General features: G+C 41.0%; 1 protein-coding gene and 1 pseudogene across 2 annotated transcripts in view; both read right to left on the reverse strand.

Annotated features, from left to right (window-relative positions):
• The window catches only part of LOC126458078 (non-structural maintenance of chromosomes element 3 homolog), a 67787-nt gene extending 64767 nt beyond the window's left edge, over positions 1-3020 (reverse strand). For both annotated transcript variants that reach the window (XM_050094894.1, XM_050094893.1), the window contains exon 1: positions 2683-3020. In XM_050094894.1, coding sequence (XP_049950851.1) covers positions 2683-2880 — 198 coding nt within the window. In that variant the 5' untranslated portion in view covers positions 2881-3020. The remainder of the gene's footprint in view (positions 1-2682) is intronic.
• A 12991-nt stretch (positions 3021-16011) lies between these two features.
• On the reverse strand, positions 16012-16128 carry LOC126459194 (5S ribosomal RNA; annotated as a pseudogene).
• Positions 16129-18246: the final 2118 nt, after the last annotated feature.

Consider the following 18246-nt stretch of genomic DNA (forward strand, 5'->3'; position numbering starts at 1 on the left):
GTACAGTGGCCTGGCTGTGACCCATCCTTATCCTACCCCTGCTGTCAGCCCCTTGTGCAATGTGTCACAGCCACGTAAAAGGCATAAAAAGACACAGATGCAACACCTGTCCCACACATCCTCCCACCATCATATACTTGTGTCCTGACACACAACTTCTACCTAAACGAAAGCAGGGTAACCTGTGGAAACTGCCATGCAGTGTATCAAGTTACATGCGACCACAGTACGGCATGGTAGATAGGTACAACTACTAGAATGCTGTCTGTCTGCGTGAGTGGCCACTGCTGAACTGTGGCCATGGGACAGCTGAACCATCCAGTTGATGAGCTTGGTACCCTACTTTAGTAGAGTTAGCGAGAGAAGATATCCTATAGCTGGTAGCACTGTTGCCATCTTTCAATTGCACACGGCTGAAGGTGAAACCTTAATTGTCTACAGAATGGTGACAACACTGAGGCATTGCATTGACACACACACAAAATTGCAATTGATTGACGCAAGCACATGAAACAGCTGTGCAAAGCCCACTGCAATTATCAAAGACCTTATACAATATGGGTTATGCCTTTATGCAAACACTATTTTTTCTTTTTACCCAAACATGCTTCAGCATGTATGTGCCATAATCAGTGTTTTTTTATTGAAAACTGTGAAAAGTGAAAATGTTTTAGGTTGTAACTGATTTAACAAAGTGAGGCCTACGAAAAGTTTTTGTTCATTTTGCTTCTTACCGTGATTTTACATTATACAGTTTTGCAGGACCAACTGTATGGTATCCTGCACCGATAGCTTGCCACTTGCAAACCAAACATCCCTTGATTTTTAGAAAACTGTTATTGCCATTCCCCACACATCACATAAGCAGCAAGACAGCATCTTCCTCCAACCCTACCTTGCTATCAGCCCCTTCCCCACCCAGTGCATCTTCTGTTCCCCCACTACCCACCCAAATCAAAGTCACTGCTCACTGCAATCAGGGCTTAGCACATGGAGATGCAGTAACCACATGAGCATGTTCATCTGTGTGTGTGTGTGTGTGTGTGTGTGTGTGTGTTTTTCATCTCAGATTTTCCACTGTTCGATTTTAGTTGTTTTAAGATAGTTAAATTTGCTAATACTCTTGCTTCTGATCAATATCTAATTATAACCAACAGAAAGCCAAGTCAGAAATAATTCAAAAAGATGGCTACCGACAGATGTTTCAGGAGTACTTCAAGTACTAGCACAAGCACTCCATACTTGTCGCCAACAAAAAATTAGTTAAAGTGCACTGATTTGTAATAGTCTATGGGAATTAGCATTTTAATGGTTTGGCGATCATAAACAATTAAAACACAGTTCACGTTAGCCACTGTGCCTGAAAATGAGTGCATATAAACATCTCTAATGCTTGAAGACAAAAATCGTGTGTGTGTGTGTGTGTGTGTGTGTGTGTGTGCTGAAATCGTTGAATATATTCTGGCAAAAGCATGGCAGCAATCCTTCTGCAAAAACAAAGATCACACTGCAATAGTGCTCACGATGCAAGAGCAGCTAAACGGAATAGGTCACAATAAGGTTCAGAAAAAGCTTTTCACTTTATTGTCCTTCACAAGAGCTTCAATGATCACATCGACACTGTTCTAGGGTTGACTAAAATTTGTCAACTCTCTTTATTTCTTCTTTAAAATATATAAAGTCTTGAAACCACCCAAGATTTTCCAAGTACAAAGCACTTAAAACTGAAATGGTTAATTGGAAATACTTCCCAAAATTAACCCATTTATGCAAAATATGCATAAAAAACTAAGTTTTCTCTATGAACTTACTTTGTGATTTAAGTTATTTACATAGAAATATGAACTGAATGTTGGCACAGACTGATTTCACTGAAATTTTGGAATGGCAATCAGTCACAAAGTTTGGTTCACTCCCTATCATGGTGATGTGTATTAAATATGAAACTAAAATCTGGCAACAACTAATATAGACCAGTCTCTGTTACTCATCAGCTTGTAGCCACAGCCAAGGTGTCAGGGAGAAGTGGATGGGGCGCTGGCCATCAATTTCTGGTCCAAGGGTCTTAATCTGGAAACAGTATACAGTAGTGAACGTGTTCTTTCGGTCAAATGAATAAAAATTTAGCAACAGAGAAGAAAGTTATATTTGTGGGCACAAAAAGAGTTCTCCTCCAATGCCACCAATAAGTGTGTGATAAACGATAACCAAAAATACGGTACATTGTGTTAGGCATAAGTGAAAATGGGTTAGCTTTTGGGGCAGATTTGAAATTATTCACCACACAGTATGCACTCAGTCCAAACGTAAATCTGTAACATGGCAAACAAATCCTTCCGAAATCAAAAGAAAATAGATCTTTTTCAGCACCAAAATCACACGCTTTCTCAGATAACATATTACTAACAACAGCAACATACTTTAACGAAGATGTATATGCACATATGAGTAATGCAGCTAACTGTTGGTCAATACTACAACCAGCAAATAAATGTAAATTTTTTAAGTAACACTAGCACTGAATATATGGTGAAATCACATTAATCCAAGAAAGGAGAATCAGATTAATCAACACAATGAGTACTTTCACAACTAGCCAAAATCAAAGTTGGCCTTTGTTACAGAGACAACATACTTGTCACAAAATTTTCGATATCCTTAATGAAGACGCAAGAAATGTACCTCGTTTAAAAATCTTTTCGTCCTCTCCATAACTGCCTTGAAGTTCTTACTATAATCTTTCAGCACATTTTTGGTAATATCTTGTCGTTTCACAGGTAACTTAGTATGTGCCATTCCTAACAAGTATCTTAATGTTTCCGACGCTAAGGCATCCAGCCGTTCCTCAGATGCATCTTGCGAAAGGTTTCTCTGCGACATTTTCTTACTGATCAACAAAAAAAATACGCAAATTCTGTCAGCTCAAGAGCATCTTAAGTAAAAATCCATGCAAATTGAAAACAATTTTCAAAACCGCGGACACCACGCCAAAGACCATCACGGACTGAAATCAAAAATACAACACTTTTTAGACGGATGTTGCATTAGTCTTTCGTATCAGTTGGTTTGAGCGGTTGCCAGAGAGCGCCAGAAAACAGGCGTTACTGCGCATGCGCTGCTACGATAATGTTGGAAGCCCGTGCTCGGTATTTGCTCAAGGCTTTTTGTCGCATTTCTGTTTGGAATTTTGCAAGTACTGGGCATCCCGTGACCATCACTGCGGTATGGTGTCCAGAGGAGACAACTGTACTTAGGATAGTTCTTGATCATATCCGATCAAAATAAGGAAGCAATTCTTGGCATAATATTCGTATCAAAACTAGGTTTTACAGCTCATAGTACCCTAATATTTTACATGTGGTGACTTTAATATAGATAGATAAGACTTTAAGACAGATTTTTTTTTAAATTCGTTCTCTGCAATACTGTTATGTAGCACCTCCAGCCAGGATTACATAACAAAGCATGGTTGACTGGAATTCGATAGTAGGAAAAGGAAGAGAAGGAAACATAGTAGGTGAATACGGACTGGGGGTAAGGAATGAAAGAGGAAGCCGCCTGGTAGAATTTTGCACAGAGCATAAGTTAATCATAGCTAATACTTGGTTCAAGAATCATAAAAGGAGGTTGTACATATGGAAGAAGCCTGGAGATACTGACAGGTTTCAGGTAGATTATATAATGGTAAGACAGAGATTTAGGGACCAGGTTTTAAATTGTAAGACTTTTCCTGGGGCAGATGTGGACTCTGACCACAATCTATTGGTTATGAACTGTAGATTAAAACTAAGGAAACTGCAAAAAGGTGGGAATTTAAGGAGATGGGACCTGGATAAACTGAAAGTACCAGAGTTTCAGAGAGAGCATTAGGGAACGATTGACAAGAATGGGGGAAAGAAATACAGTAGAAGAAGAATGGGTAGCTTTGAGAGATGAAATAGTGAAGGCAGCACAGGATCAAGTAGGTAAAAAGACGAGGGCTAGTAGAAATCCTTGGATAACAGAAGAGATATTGAATTTAATTGGTGAAAGGAGAAAATACAGAAATGCAGTAAATGAAGCAGGCAAAAAGGAATACACACGTCTCAAAAATGAGATGGACAGGAAGTGCAAAATGGCTAAGCAGGGTTGGTTAGAGGATGAATGTAAGGATGTAGAGGCGTATATCACTAGGGGTTAGATAGATACTGCCTACAGGAAAATTAAAGAGACCTTTGGAGAAAAGAGAACCACTTGCATCAATATCAAGAACTTTGATGGAAACCCAGTTCTAAGCAAAGAAGGGAAAGCAGAAAGGTGGAAGGATTATATAGAAGGTCTATACAAGGGCGATGTTCTTGAGGACAATATTATGGAAATGGAAGAGGATGTAGATGAAGATGAAATGGGAGATATGATCTGCGTGAAGAATTTGACAGAGCACTGAAAGACGTAAGTCGAAACAAGACCCCGGGAGTAGACAACACTCCATCAGAACTACTGACGGCCTTGGGAGAGCCAGTCCTGACAAAACTCTATCATCTGGTGAGCAAGATGTATGAGACAGGCGAAATACCCTCAGACTTCAAGAAGAATATAATAATTCCAATACCAAAGAAAGCAGGTGTTGACAGATGTGAAAATTACCGAACTATCAGTTTAGTAAGTCACAGCTGCAAAATACTAACACGAATTCTTTACAGACGAATGGAAAAACTGGTAGAAGCTGACCTCAGGGAAGATGAGTTTGGATTCTGTAGAAATGTTGGAACACGTGAGGCAATACTGAGCCTACGACTTGTCTTAGAAAATAGATTAAGGAAAGGCAAATCTATGTTTCTAGCATTTGTAGACTTAGAGAAAGCTTTTGACAATGTTAACTGGAATACTCTCTTTCAAATTCTTAGTATGAATTAAAATCCATGGAGAAGAAATAAAAACTTTGAGGTTCGCCGATGACATTGTAATTCTTTCAGAGACAGCAAAGGACCTGTAAGAGCAGCTGAACGGAATGGATAGTGTCTTGAAAGGAGGATATAAGATGAACATCAACAAAAGCAAAACGAGGATAATGAAATGTAGTTGAATTAAGTCAGTTGATACTGCAGGAATTAGATTAGGAAATGAGACGCTTAAAGTAGTAAATGAGTTTTGCTACTTGGGGAGCAAAATAACTGATGATGGTCGAAGTAGAGAGGATATAAAATGTAGAATGGCAATGGCAAGGAAAGCGTTTCTGAAGAAGAGAAATTTGTTAACATTGAGTATAGATTTAAGTGTCATGAAGTCTTTTTTGAAAGTAATTGTATGGAGTGTAGCCATGTATGGAAGTGATCGGGAACATGTTATGGAGATCTTGGTGTCACATGCGTCCATCTAGAAAAGTTTTTAGTGAGTTTAACGAAGTCGATGTTGGCTACACTGACTAAAGGATTCTTTTAAGATATACCGAATTAAGATAACCTGAATATGCCTAAAAAGAAGGCGAAATGAGTATTTAAAAAATAAAAAACTTAAATTGCAACCAAGACAGTTTTTAACTAATACTGATAAGCACTTGTTTGCCATATGACACATATGGGTTGGAAGAATTTCTTTAGATGTTCAGTACAACTATGCCCAGAGAGAAAGATTGATGAGAGAGTGTGTGATATTACAATGGCGTTTCTCAGTGGTATTTCTCAGCAGCATTTCAATGACAAAGAAGAATGTTTTACCAGTTTCAAATTCTATGTTCTGTATGTATCTGTGGAATCCATTATTATGTATTATATCATATCTTTCCCGTCCACCTAACTGTCTGCTAGTGTGAATATGTCATTTATTTGTAGCTGGCATTTTGGGTTTTCTTAGTTGTCAGGAGGTTTCCTAGAATGTTAAGGGCACTTTAGCCAATCTTTTTGTAGAGCTTCGAATACAGCTACGTTGGGCCAGAGAGGTGTTAGTGGCCACTGGCCAGCATTCATTGTGAGGTTAGTGCAGATAGAAGGCACTTACACTCTCTGAGCCCTTTCGGGTTTCTGTGGGGACCCTTGTGATGGTGCAGGCTAGCATTACTCTTCCTCAGGATGCCAGTGAGTAAGGATGCTCTGAGTAATAACTCTAACTCCTAAGTTTAAATGTACAAGAGTTAGCTTTGTTTGAGTTTTCGGTAGTCACTCTGGTGTGTGGCACTGATAATCAAGCCACATAACTGTTTCAATTGGGGAACGGTGTTAATTTCATTAATATTCAGTTTACTCAGTGCGATCCTTCGAGCAATTGAAACTTGGTGTGTACGAGCTGTCCCACTACATGATGTTGTTTCATGTGTCATGTATGAACATGTTTTGTGCTTTGTGGAATGTTTGTATTAAATTTTATTTAATTTACCATCCAATTTTTGTGTCATTCCCGTGGACTTAGAAGCATGTACTCTACTGCATCATGTGCATTTCTTTGTAAACACTTCTCGTGGTCAAATTGAATCCTCAGTTTCATCATAGAGTAGACGTGCAGGTGCTTGGTAAAATCATTTACAAAATTACTTAACTGTATTGAATTTTGGAAGTGGGCTTTGTTCTCTGAAATTGACCATTAAAGCCAGTCGTGCTCTGATCCAATAAGATTACATGTGGAGTAGGGAAGCTTTTGGCTAATTCTGTCTTTTTTTTGTGAGTGATCAGTGTGGATGTGAAATATGTGGTCATGATAAATTGTAACCAATAATTTAGCAGACATGCCCCCACATGTGTCAGTTCAGTTGTTGTGTTGTATAACGTACCATGTGTCGAGATCCATGTGTTAATTATTGCTAAATTCGTTGCTATTACACATTACAGGGCCATTCCACTTTCCAGTCAGATTCTTAAAATCAGTCAGTTTGCACGTCCCCTTTATAATGTTTCAATGAAATTTATTATGATTATTGTGTATCCAACATATGGATTGGTATTTTATTACATCATCAAATGCTCTGTGAGGTGATTTATTTTATCAGTTTAATTAATTAATATTTAAATAAATTTCTTTCATTAATTAGAAATTTTGCATTTGGTACTTGTTCAAGGCAAGTGAACGTAGGCCCCACTTACAGTCATTCATGGGATTTAGGGAATCAAAAATGAGATATTTCCCTAAGCTGATCCTATCAGTACCTTACAGCACGAAACGACGACAGGTGTCATTCATAATGGTGGCGCTCTGTCAAGCTTTTGAATACACTATGAATTTTCTTATGCTGCTGTGAGATTATTAGTATGTTCTAGCATATCCACAGGTTTTGCACAGTTTCTTTATTGAGGTTGAACTGCGTTGTTACCTGCACTGTGCAATAATGCCTTGTTTTTTTTATTTCTTACTTTTCCTGAAGCGTATTTATATACTTTGGGGGATTTAAAGAGTTGAAATTTTGATTGGAAATTTTATGTTAAGTTGTGTTTTGCATTGGGATTTGTGTGTTAAGATTCGTTTCCTTGTGTTAGGTTGTGTGTGCTGAATACCTTAGTTTAACCAGTGTAACAAATTTAGCAAAATTTTAGCATGTACATTGCTGAAACTATTTCAAATAAGGGAGTTTTCCAGTATCAGCTCTCATTCATTTATTTCCAAGATGGATAAGCGCGGCCACTCTAAGAGCAGTATAAGAAAAAATAAATTAGATGCTGAGAAATTAGGTAACATGCCCAGAGAATGGGCGTTGTAGAGAGGGGCAAGTGGAGGGGGTGGGAATCTCGTTACGTTTAGCCAGGAGAGTAGGGAGAGTGAAAGAATAGATCATTTCGAGGCAAGTAATCTGATTGAGCCGGATTTTAGTGGTTATGCAGCGACTATAGTTTAGAGAGCGCACAGTCTGTTCCACCCACAGTTAATAATGTTTCAAACCAAAGGTACAACATCAGAAGTGCGCCTTTGTACGAGGCTGAAACTACAATTGGTGAACAGAGTACACCTGTGAGTGTAGCTCTGAGCAATACGTGGCTGGCCGAGTTGGCTGAAATGCGAGGGAGGAAAATGAAAACAAAATTTGAGGCAGCAGAGGAAAGGTCACGAGAAAGAAACAAAGATTTAGCTATCGAAATTAACGCGAAATTTGAAGGGTTAGGGAACCGATTAAGTGCGATCGAAACGAAACAGCAGGGTGTGAGTGACGAAGTCAGAGTCCAAGATGAAGGACTAGAAAATAAATTCCAGGAACTAAGTCAAAGATGTTGAAAGGGTACAGTACCGCCCGACATTGAAAATAGGTACAACATACTTCATTATTTTTGTCAGAACAACACATTTTTTTTTGTAAAATAACTCAATTTCAATTAATACAGCGAAGCCGGATACCAGTGTGGGAAAGAATGACAATTTATTTATTTAATTGATCACATGTGCACTCCCACAAAGTAAATCCCGACATCCAGTTTGGTGAGATCTGTGAAATGAATGAATGTATGGTCGTCTGCTAACCGCAGGTAGTGAATGTGAATATACGATCATCTTTGAGTCGATCCTTTGGCCACCTTTGGTGGGACCAAAGAGATGAAATTTACCAGAGCTTTGAGCGCCTGAAATGTGGCTGACCAATACGATAGCAAGGTGCTTCCCCCACCTCGACAGAGATGGGAGAGGACATAGAGAACGGCCATGTTTCGGCACTCTGCCGCTGGATCTTGGGCTGTTAAGACCTGTTTTAGTTGTGCTCCGTAATAACAAAAGAGTGGAGACATGGTATGCATGTGGAATATTTAAGAGTAGTTTGAAATAATAATTTCTCTATTTCAGGAACTTTTGTGGGGAGAATTAAATGTCAGGCAGGTAATATTAATGGGATTGTAGTAATCTTCGGAAGTGACCAACGGTCACAATGAAACCACGTGTAGCAATAAGTTGAAATACTTCCGTGTGCTTAAGTTAAGCTGAATTACTAGTGTGTGTTCAATAAGTTGAAATATTTAAGAAATAGCGTGTGTACCATAAGCTCAAATATTTAAGAAATGGCGTGTGCAGGACTTGAAATTAGAGACGAGTACTTCCACGTGGTGAGTACTGTGTGAGTCTCAATCTGTGTATGAGACAAAGGATAAAGAGAAGTACTCGTCCATGGTATCAGTTGAGGACTCGCGTGTGTGATGAATATGTTCTTAATATTACATTGCGTGATATAATTCCGTGTGACGCTAGATTCAAACTCTGAGGGAGAAGCAAGGTGAGTCGGCCGTCTATCCAGCAACGCCACTTGGCTTGCATTGCACAGGAAGACGTGCATATATCTCCAGAGTTCATAGTAGGAAAGTAGAATTACGAAGTGGGGCAGTGTCGTGTGAAACTGGGATAAATATTGATTGAAGTGGGAAAGCTGAAAGTGATAATGTTGTGACTATTCTCTGTGTAGTATTTCATGTTGTAGTGTGGTGTATGTCATGTAATTTGGGTATGTGTGGTTTGCATGGGAGAGTAGCGAGGTAGTTTCAAAAGATTAGTGGGTTATGCTTGTTCCTTCAGTACCGCTCGGTCTGGAGGAAAGTTTAGTGATGATGATTGTGAGAGTCGAAGTGTGAGGTATGATAAAAGATCCACCATCCTGTCCAGAAAGTGCACTGTAGCGTTAAAAATAATTACGAGACCATAATATAGAGATTCACCATTGTAAAGCCATGCCCACTGGGCGGAATTTCTCATGTGTTATTGTTGTAGGTTGTAGAATTTGTGTGTTTAGGTTAGAGAATTTATCGGAATAAATAAGATAGTGAAAAGAAAAAGATTGATGGACTTTTCCTTCGAATTGTATGTTGTCATAATGTCCCTAATTTATAATGTGTGCGCCATTCATATTCAGTGCGGTGGCCACGCGTTGCCAAAAGCCGTTAAATAAAAAAAGAAAGAAAATGTGGTACTGCCAGTGCATAGTGTACAGTCAGAGTTCTATAAATTACTGATAGCCAGATGCTTGTTTCCGTTGCGTATTAATCAAATAGGTTGATAACTTGTAACTTAAGTGTGAATACTAGGGTCCATGTTACTCGATAAATAAGAATGAATCCACTCGCTTGGCAGACCACTCATCTTGCAGGCCTGACTGCTTGATGCCACAGTATGAGCAAGGCATGTGGGTGCCTCTCAATGTGAACGTAATCGTCAAAAATTCGTCAAGCGCCTATAAGGTAGGAAGGAAATAGAAGGGTACAGTTCCGCGATTCGCGAACTAGGAAATAAATCTGAGGCATTGAAGCTAGAGGGTAGTGAGGAAAATGAAAAAATCTGGAGAGTCTTACAGAGCAAGTGGTGGTCTTGACGGTGTCGGAGAGTGGTGATAGGACTCCACTTGTAAATGTTGCGGAAAGTGAAGAGGTCAAGTCCCTCCTGAAGTTTCAGCTAGGGCACTACGAGGTTAATAAGAGGCAACGAGGTGCCACAAATGAATTGTACGAACACGTGTCTCACATGGAGAAATTTCTCAGGCACGATGTAGAGCACAGAGTACACGTGCACAAGAACGTGAGTGAAAATAATGACGATAAAGATTCGGGTCATGAAGATGACGATGACGTTAAGTACAAATTTAGCCATGTCGAAGGTAGTCGGGAGATAGGCATAGTTTCGATTATAAATATTTCCTTTCAGTCAGAAAGTTTGAAGTATTTCGGAACTCGTCAGAAGAGATACACCCTCGTGCTTGGTTTGAACAGTATCAGTAGTACCCTCCCCCTGCTTACCCGAATGAGTATAAAACTGAGTTCATGTGTGGACATCTCGTGGGGACCAAGCCTGAGGTCGATAGCTCTCACATGCATGCATGATTTCCACCTTGCATTTCTATTGGCATATTGGTCCAAGGCCACTCAAGACCGACTGATGCACAGAATAGTGATGCTGCCGAATTTAAATGTCAGGATTAGAGAGTCCAGGACTGCTCATTGAGCACATGCATCAAAGCAAACAGTTTTTGTACAATCCCTACAGCCCGGATGAGTTGATTAGGATTTGTGTAATGAAGCTGCCATCAAACCTCCGTCATATTGTTTTAGCGTGGCGGTGCAAATATGACAGAAGCGTTCAAGTTGTTATTACAGGAACTATAGTATGACTCGCAGAATAATGCAGAGGCCGTGCTAGTTCATTACCTGTCGTGACCGCGAGTAGTAGTCATGGCCGGATTATGACCCGGCGTCGCAAACAGACACGTGAAGGGAAGCGCAACGATAATCATTACCAGCCATATAGCAATCCGTGGCGAAACGGTGATCGAAATGATAGAAGCGATAGGTGAAATAATGGGAATAGGCAAAATTGGCAAAGTGATGGTGATGGAAATCGAGGAAATAATCGTGACGAACAGAACAACGAAAATGGCAGGGTAGTTGTTCCAGGAGACGTGGAAATTAGATCAGCCGATCCCCGAAATAATCCACCAGAGAATAGTGGGCAACGTTAGTTATGACTGGTGTCTGACAACGTGTTGTTACAAGGTCCACAATAACAGAAAAATATAGTGTGCGCTACAGGAAGATATAAGAGAAACATTGCTGCAGGAACAGACCACTAATAAAATTTCAGCGGTTAGCCCTATTATTATGATCTTCATTGTGGAGTTATCTCTGCCCTGTGTTGTCGACAATAAGTGAGGCTGCATTTTGGAAACGCTAAGAGGCAGGGACTTGGCCAACTTTATCGTTGCGGGGACGAAGGTGAAGGGGGCAATTTTGAGGAAGAGTGTAGAGGTCAAAGTGTGTGAATTCCTAAGCGATCGAACTGCTGAGGTCATTGGTCCCTAGACTTACACACTACTTAAATTAACTTAAGCTAACTTATGCTAAGAACAACACACACACCCATGCCCGAGGGAGGTCTCGAACCTCCAGCGGGAGGGCTAAGGAATTTGAAGTTAATTTATTAATTGTGCCCCTAATGAATGTGGAAGTGATTCTGGTGGTTGACTTCATGAATGTCCTTCGTGCTATTTTGGATTTCGGTGGAGATATCATGACGTTCAGTATCGAGGGAAGCCCCATTGAGTTGGATTTTAATGATTTGATTCTGAGGGACGAATCAGAAGTGAGCTGCCTGCGAATTCTCGTTTTTCCAGAGTTGCAACAGGAACCGGAAATCCTTATCAATTACGTAGGTGGTGTAAGTTCTTCGTTTTCCGAGTGTGAAATAAGTGAAGCTTTCGCGAAAACTGTAGAAAAGAGCATGCCTAGTATGGGGAACGTGTCAAAAGCCAACTGAATGAAGCTGTATGAGGTTTGAAGATCCATGAGCAAATATTTTCCGATGCACCTCGTGTGACTAAAGGGTTTGTTCATAAGTTCCAAGTACGGTAACATCAAAAGTTCTTTTGTCATACCATACCTGATCCGTTAGTCCACAAGGAGAACTTAAAGGCTGAAACTGCTAAGATGCTGGAATTGGATATGATTGGGCAGGCTGTGAGGTCATATAATTCTCTCCTCATGGTCGTTCCGAAACGAGATGAATCTATACGCTTCTACAGAGATAAATACAGTTATTAAGCCAGAAACAGATAGGCCTGAGAGCCTGGATGAGTTGTTCCAACGCTTCCACAGAGCGAAACTTTTTTCCTCGTTTAACCTGAGGACTAGTTATTGGCGGATTGTATTCCACCCATCATGTAGGCAGCACACCGCACTTCTATACTGTGAGGACTGCTATAAATTTAAAAAGCCTCCATTTGGGCTAATTGCGTCATCGAGGCTTAAATAGCCTCCTTCCCGAGAACTTCAGGAGTGGAAGACACTTAACATCAATGACTTTTGATCGCAGAAAAATCTTGGGAGGAACACAATAATGTGATGAACAGTTTATTGGATGCAGTGAATGACCAAGTATGACTGTAAACCTGGAAAAATCCCAGTTTGGTAAAAGGAAAATAAAGTTCTTGGGGCATATTATTTCAGCAGTCAGAATGCAGCCCCACCCTGACAAGGTTAAAGTGACTGCTGGATTTCCTACGCCGACGACGAAAAGACAACTTAAGGGGTTTTTAGGCGTCACCAATACCAATAAAAATTTTTTGAATCTAAGTGTGTTATCCATCCCACGTCTGTGTGCTCTCGTAGGGAAGAATACGTCTTGAAATTGGGATCAGCAAGAAAGAGATGAATTTATAAATCACAAGAACTGGTTAGTAAACGCACCCATTCTGGCACACACTGATTTAAGTCAGGATTTTTTTTAATTACAGACTGCTTGCTGAATGGGGTTGCAGCGGTTTTGTTCCTTATGGGGAAGGAAGTGATCCGTCCATTGGAGAACTATAACATTTGCAAGTCATCCACTTCCTCGTTCTGAGAAAAACTATTCTGTAGCGGAACTCGAATGCCACATGATACTCTGGACATTTACCAAATTCAGCTACTTTCTGCAAGGCCAGAATACTAAGGTATTCAAGGATCACCGTGCTCTACAGTTTTTTTGTTTTTTTTATGTCGGCGAAGCTGAGTCATGGGAGATTGGCTTGCTGGGCTCTATACCTCCAAGGATATCAGTTAATGATCGAGTATATACCGGGAGAAAAGAATACAATTGTGGATGCACTTTCACGGGCATCTATAGGACTGGTGCATGGTGGAGATGGAGATCTTAAGACTGTGGCGTTCGCGAATTTGTTACCACGTCCTTGCAAAATGTTGGTCGCGAGAATGACAAAGACCCGATACTGAGAGAGGCGAAAAAAGACGGAGAAATGGGAACCAAGCTGTTATTTGATAATATTATTCGGTGAAATGCAATATTCTTTTCAGAAGACAGTGTCTAGAGTACTCGAGGTGGTTGCTGGCGATACAGAACGGACTGGCGAATAATTTAGTTTGGTGTATTCGTTTAAGTTACAGTCGCCTTGGAGCGAGAAAGCGCTTCCAAAAACTACGTCAGACGAGCTCTTTCAATAATATGTTGAAGAGGATAAGCGTATTATTAGAGTGCGCCAACCTTGTTAAAAGGCCAAACCACTCACGTGTCATTTGCTGCGCCTGTCTATCCAATCATTCCGAGTAAATTGTGAGACCTCGCTGCATCTGACCTATTCAGCGCCAATAACGTGTACAAAGTCAGGTTACTCATGTATTTTTGTGTCAGTGGAACTGACATCAAAGTTTGTATGACTCACTCCACTGTGGAGGGGAACAGGGAAAACTATTGCTGAGGCATTTGCCAATAACTTCTTGCATGAGGTCGGGCCGACGAAGCGTGTTATCTCCGACAATGGGCCGCCATTCCGGTCACGAAATCGGTTGAGGATCCTTAGAAGGAGAAGGTAAAAACCGACCTTCATCTCATTGTTCCATCCATCCTCAGATCCATCAGCACGCCTGATGAGACACCTGGGTAATTTGTGTAGGTTGTACTGCCATCGAAAACACAACACGTGGGATGTGTATCTCGAGACTTTCCAAGAAGTCCTAAATGAAGTACCAAGTGCGTCTGTGTTGTTACCTCCTGCCTTGATGTTGAAAAATAAGGAGCCATCCATTATGATAAAAGACGCTGTGCCCTGGCTGTCACAAGGCTATCATTGAAGTGGCATTGAATACTATTAAACGTGAAGACGAATTGAGGCAGAGTACCTATCAAAAGAGAGTAAGGAAAGCTGAGTTTCATATCGGTGAAAATGTCCATGTTTACTCTCATAAACTCTCAAACAAGCGAAAAGAACTACGTAAGGAGTTCTTTAATATTTTCAGTGGTTCATACCGAGTATGTCTCATTCTACACACAAAGGCGGTGAAGGTCCAGAGTCTCTGATCGCGCATATCACGAGGATTACATCATATCTCCGATGTATAGCCGCTCGTCGAGTGACTGAGACAATGACATTAAGCGATGACCAATATGTGGACAAGGTAGTATGTATGTTTCGTTTCATTCTCTGATCTTCTATTAGTGGTAAGCTGCAAACAATCCGTGCGTTTTGTGAAAAGGCATTACTCTATAGATAAAATCAAGTTAAAGTGTCAAAAGAAAATAAAAAAAATGATGATTTCTGAGAATATTTTCTCATTTGGTTGACGTGTGTACCCTCTGGTGACAGATGCGAGACCACAAGAAGGTGCTGTATCAGGTGTGAGAAGATGTAGAGTGACGTGAAGCACATAATTAGCCATAGAGGAGAAAGAAAAAAATTATGTTTTTGTAGTAACTAGATCTTCTTGTGATGTACCAAAAGTTTGTGGTAATAGATCTGTTTTCTGTAATGGTATAAGTAGTAACTGTGTTTATCTGAGTAGTGGGGCTAGGCGGTCTATGGGACAACTTGAATTGTTGCCAAATTTATCCAAGATGGCGCTATAGATGTGGCACCATTGCACTGACATCAAGAGGGAAAATTCAAATTTTGGCAGGAAATAGAGCAATTGGGATACCACCTCTAACCCAACTCCCACCATCCGTTGCCATACTCCTATGATATCACCCACACCCACCACCACTCCACCCCATAGATCTGGTTGGAAACAGTCTCTGCCCACGTGCCAGAGAGGAAGGTTAGGTTAGCGTGCTTTATTTATTTTGGCGGGAAATGTGTTTGTGATGGTGTTATCCTGCTGGTGCATTGTCCGCCACACTGCACCAACCCCCACCCCTACTTTCGTCCATCCCCTGCCCCACTTTTCCCAATCATGTGCGTGTATGTTTGCATCAACATTTGAGGATGGACTGCCCTAGACCACAATACTTCCACCAGAGGTTGCTCGAAACTAACCTACAGCCACCTGCCACTTTCCACCCCCACCATCTACCCCCACTTTTGGCATTTCAGCTGATTGCTTGGAGGCACTATCAGAGAGAAAAAAATTTCAATCTTCCAGATACTGCGATGTTCACCACTTTTCTGAAATGCTGAGTGAGCACTCCGTCTTCAGGCCGCAAGTGGCCCATCGGGACCATACGACCGCCGTGTCATCCTCCATTGAGGACGCGGATAGGAGGGGCGTGTGGTCAGCACACCGCTCTCCCGGTCATTATGATGGTTTTCTTTGACCGGACCCGCTACTATTCGGTCGAGTACCTCCTCAATTGGCATCACGAGGCTGAGTGCACCCCGAAAAATGGTAACAGCGCATGGCGGCTGGATGGTCACCCACCTAAGTGCCAGCCACGCCCGACAGCGCTTAACTTCGGTGATCTCATGGGAACCGGTGTATCCACTGTGGCAAGGCCGTTGCCAAATGCTGACAAGTGAACCGCCCCATCGCACCCCCCTCAGATTTAGTTATAAGTTGGCACAGTGGATAGGCCTTGAAAAACTGAACACAGATCAATCGACAAAACAGGAAGAAGTTGTGTGGAACTATGAAAAAAATAAACAAAATATACAAACTGAGTAGTCCATGATCAAGATAGGCAACATTAAGGAGTGTGTAAGCTCAGCACAACCGTGGTCTTGTGGTTTGCGTGAGCAGTTGTTAAATGAGAAGTCCTTGGTTCAAGTCTTCCCTTGTGTGAAAATTTTAATTTTTTATTTTCAGACAATTATGAAAGTTCAGGCACACACACACACAATCAACTTCGCTCTCCACAATTCCAGGACATGTTCAGATTTGCTTGGACATATGCAGGATTTGACGGTTTACACGTGGAAAAATTTGAAAACGTTAAAAACATATGTTTTGACAGAGCACAGGGAAAACTGTGCGACTGTGAAACTATTGCATTCATTTGTTGCAGTTTATGTGACAAACTCTTATGTTTTCATCACTTTTTTGGAAGTGATTATCACATCCACAAGAAAACCTAAATCGGGCAAGGTAGAAGAATCTTTTTACCCATTCGTCAAGTGTACAAGTTAGGTGGGTCGACAACATATTCCTGTCATGTGACGCACATGCCGCCACCAGTGTCGTATAGAATATATCAGACGTGTTTTCCTGTGGAGGAATCGGTTGACCTATGACCTTGTGATCAAATGTTTTCGGTTCCCATTGGAGAGGCACGTCCTTTCGTCTACTAATCGCACGGTTTAGCGGTGAGGTCGCAAAACACAGACACTAAACTTATTACAGTGAACAGAGACGTCAATGAACGGACAGATCATAACTACAAAAATAAAGAAATTAAACTTTTCACTCGAGGGAAGACTTGAACCAAGGACCTCTCGTTTCCCAGGTGCTCATGCTAACCACAGGACCACGGCGCTCCTGTTCTCACACTGTCCTTGATGTTGCCTATCTTGCACCTAGACTACTCAGTTTGTATATTTTGCTTATTTTTTTCATAGTTCCACACAACTTCTGCCAGTTTTCTTGATTGATCTGTGTTCAGTTTTTCAAGGCCTATCCACTGTGCCAACTTACAACTAAATCTGAGAGGGGTGCAATGGGAAGGTTCCCTTCTGAGTGGAATTAGTTAATTTTCTCTGCTGGAGTCAGCATTGTTAAGGCACTTATTGTTTTTATTTTCCTCACTTTTAAAAGCACAGTTCTACAATGAGAAACTCACGCTGGTGCCTAAGCACAAACTGGAACAAACAATTACATATCTAAAAGTTCGTGACATATTTCGAAACCCACAACAGCACATGAAAAAAAACACAGACACACAGCAGATCAAATGTCTAAAAGATCTTCCTAGAATTCGAAGAACTGCTCTACAGACAGGAAAAATGGCTGAATTTTCGATGTCCTCGAACTGCTGGTCTGGAGATGCACTAAAGCAACAATAGCAGATGCAGGACAGCATCTGACCTGTCTGAGGAATCTGATATGCCTGGGCTTGTCTCTGAACTCTCGAACAAAGAAGACATCACATGACTCTCTGACGTCGCAAAACACTCGGTAGAATCCTTCTGCCCCCTTGTCCCCCCCCCCCCCCCCTACACACAGGATGCCTTTTGAATCTGACGCTATGTAACTTCCTGTGAATGGAGTATTCTGATTGATTTTTACTGAATTTTCCAACCAAAATGCTGCTGCTTGTGTTGGAGCTCTGTCTGCCACATTCTGCAGATGGACAAATTACGAGAATTTCAGCGGAAAACTGTTTTTCTGCAGATCGAGGAAAAAACGTACAGCAGTCATACTGCACTAATAGTTACATCCCTGGAATAGTGGGCTGCAGATCATGAAATACGGAAGCTATTGCGAAAGACACTTGGTCAGTTTTACTTCCCTGCTACTGTCAAAGCCCTCAGTGCCAAAGTTCTCAGTGCTATATCCTCGAAGTCCTCCATAAATAAACCAGCGACTATGGCTTTGCAAAATACTTGCTTCTGGAGATATGTGGATGACATCTTTTTCATCTGACCACATGGACGTGATGCTCTTAATAAATTTTTGACTGCTTCAA

This window comes from Schistocerca serialis, chromosome 2, assembly GCF_023864345.2.
Source record: "Schistocerca serialis cubense isolate TAMUIC-IGC-003099 chromosome 2, iqSchSeri2.2, whole genome shotgun sequence".
In the NCBI taxonomy this organism is placed as follows: Eukaryota; Metazoa; Arthropoda; class Insecta; order Orthoptera; family Acrididae; genus Schistocerca; species Schistocerca serialis.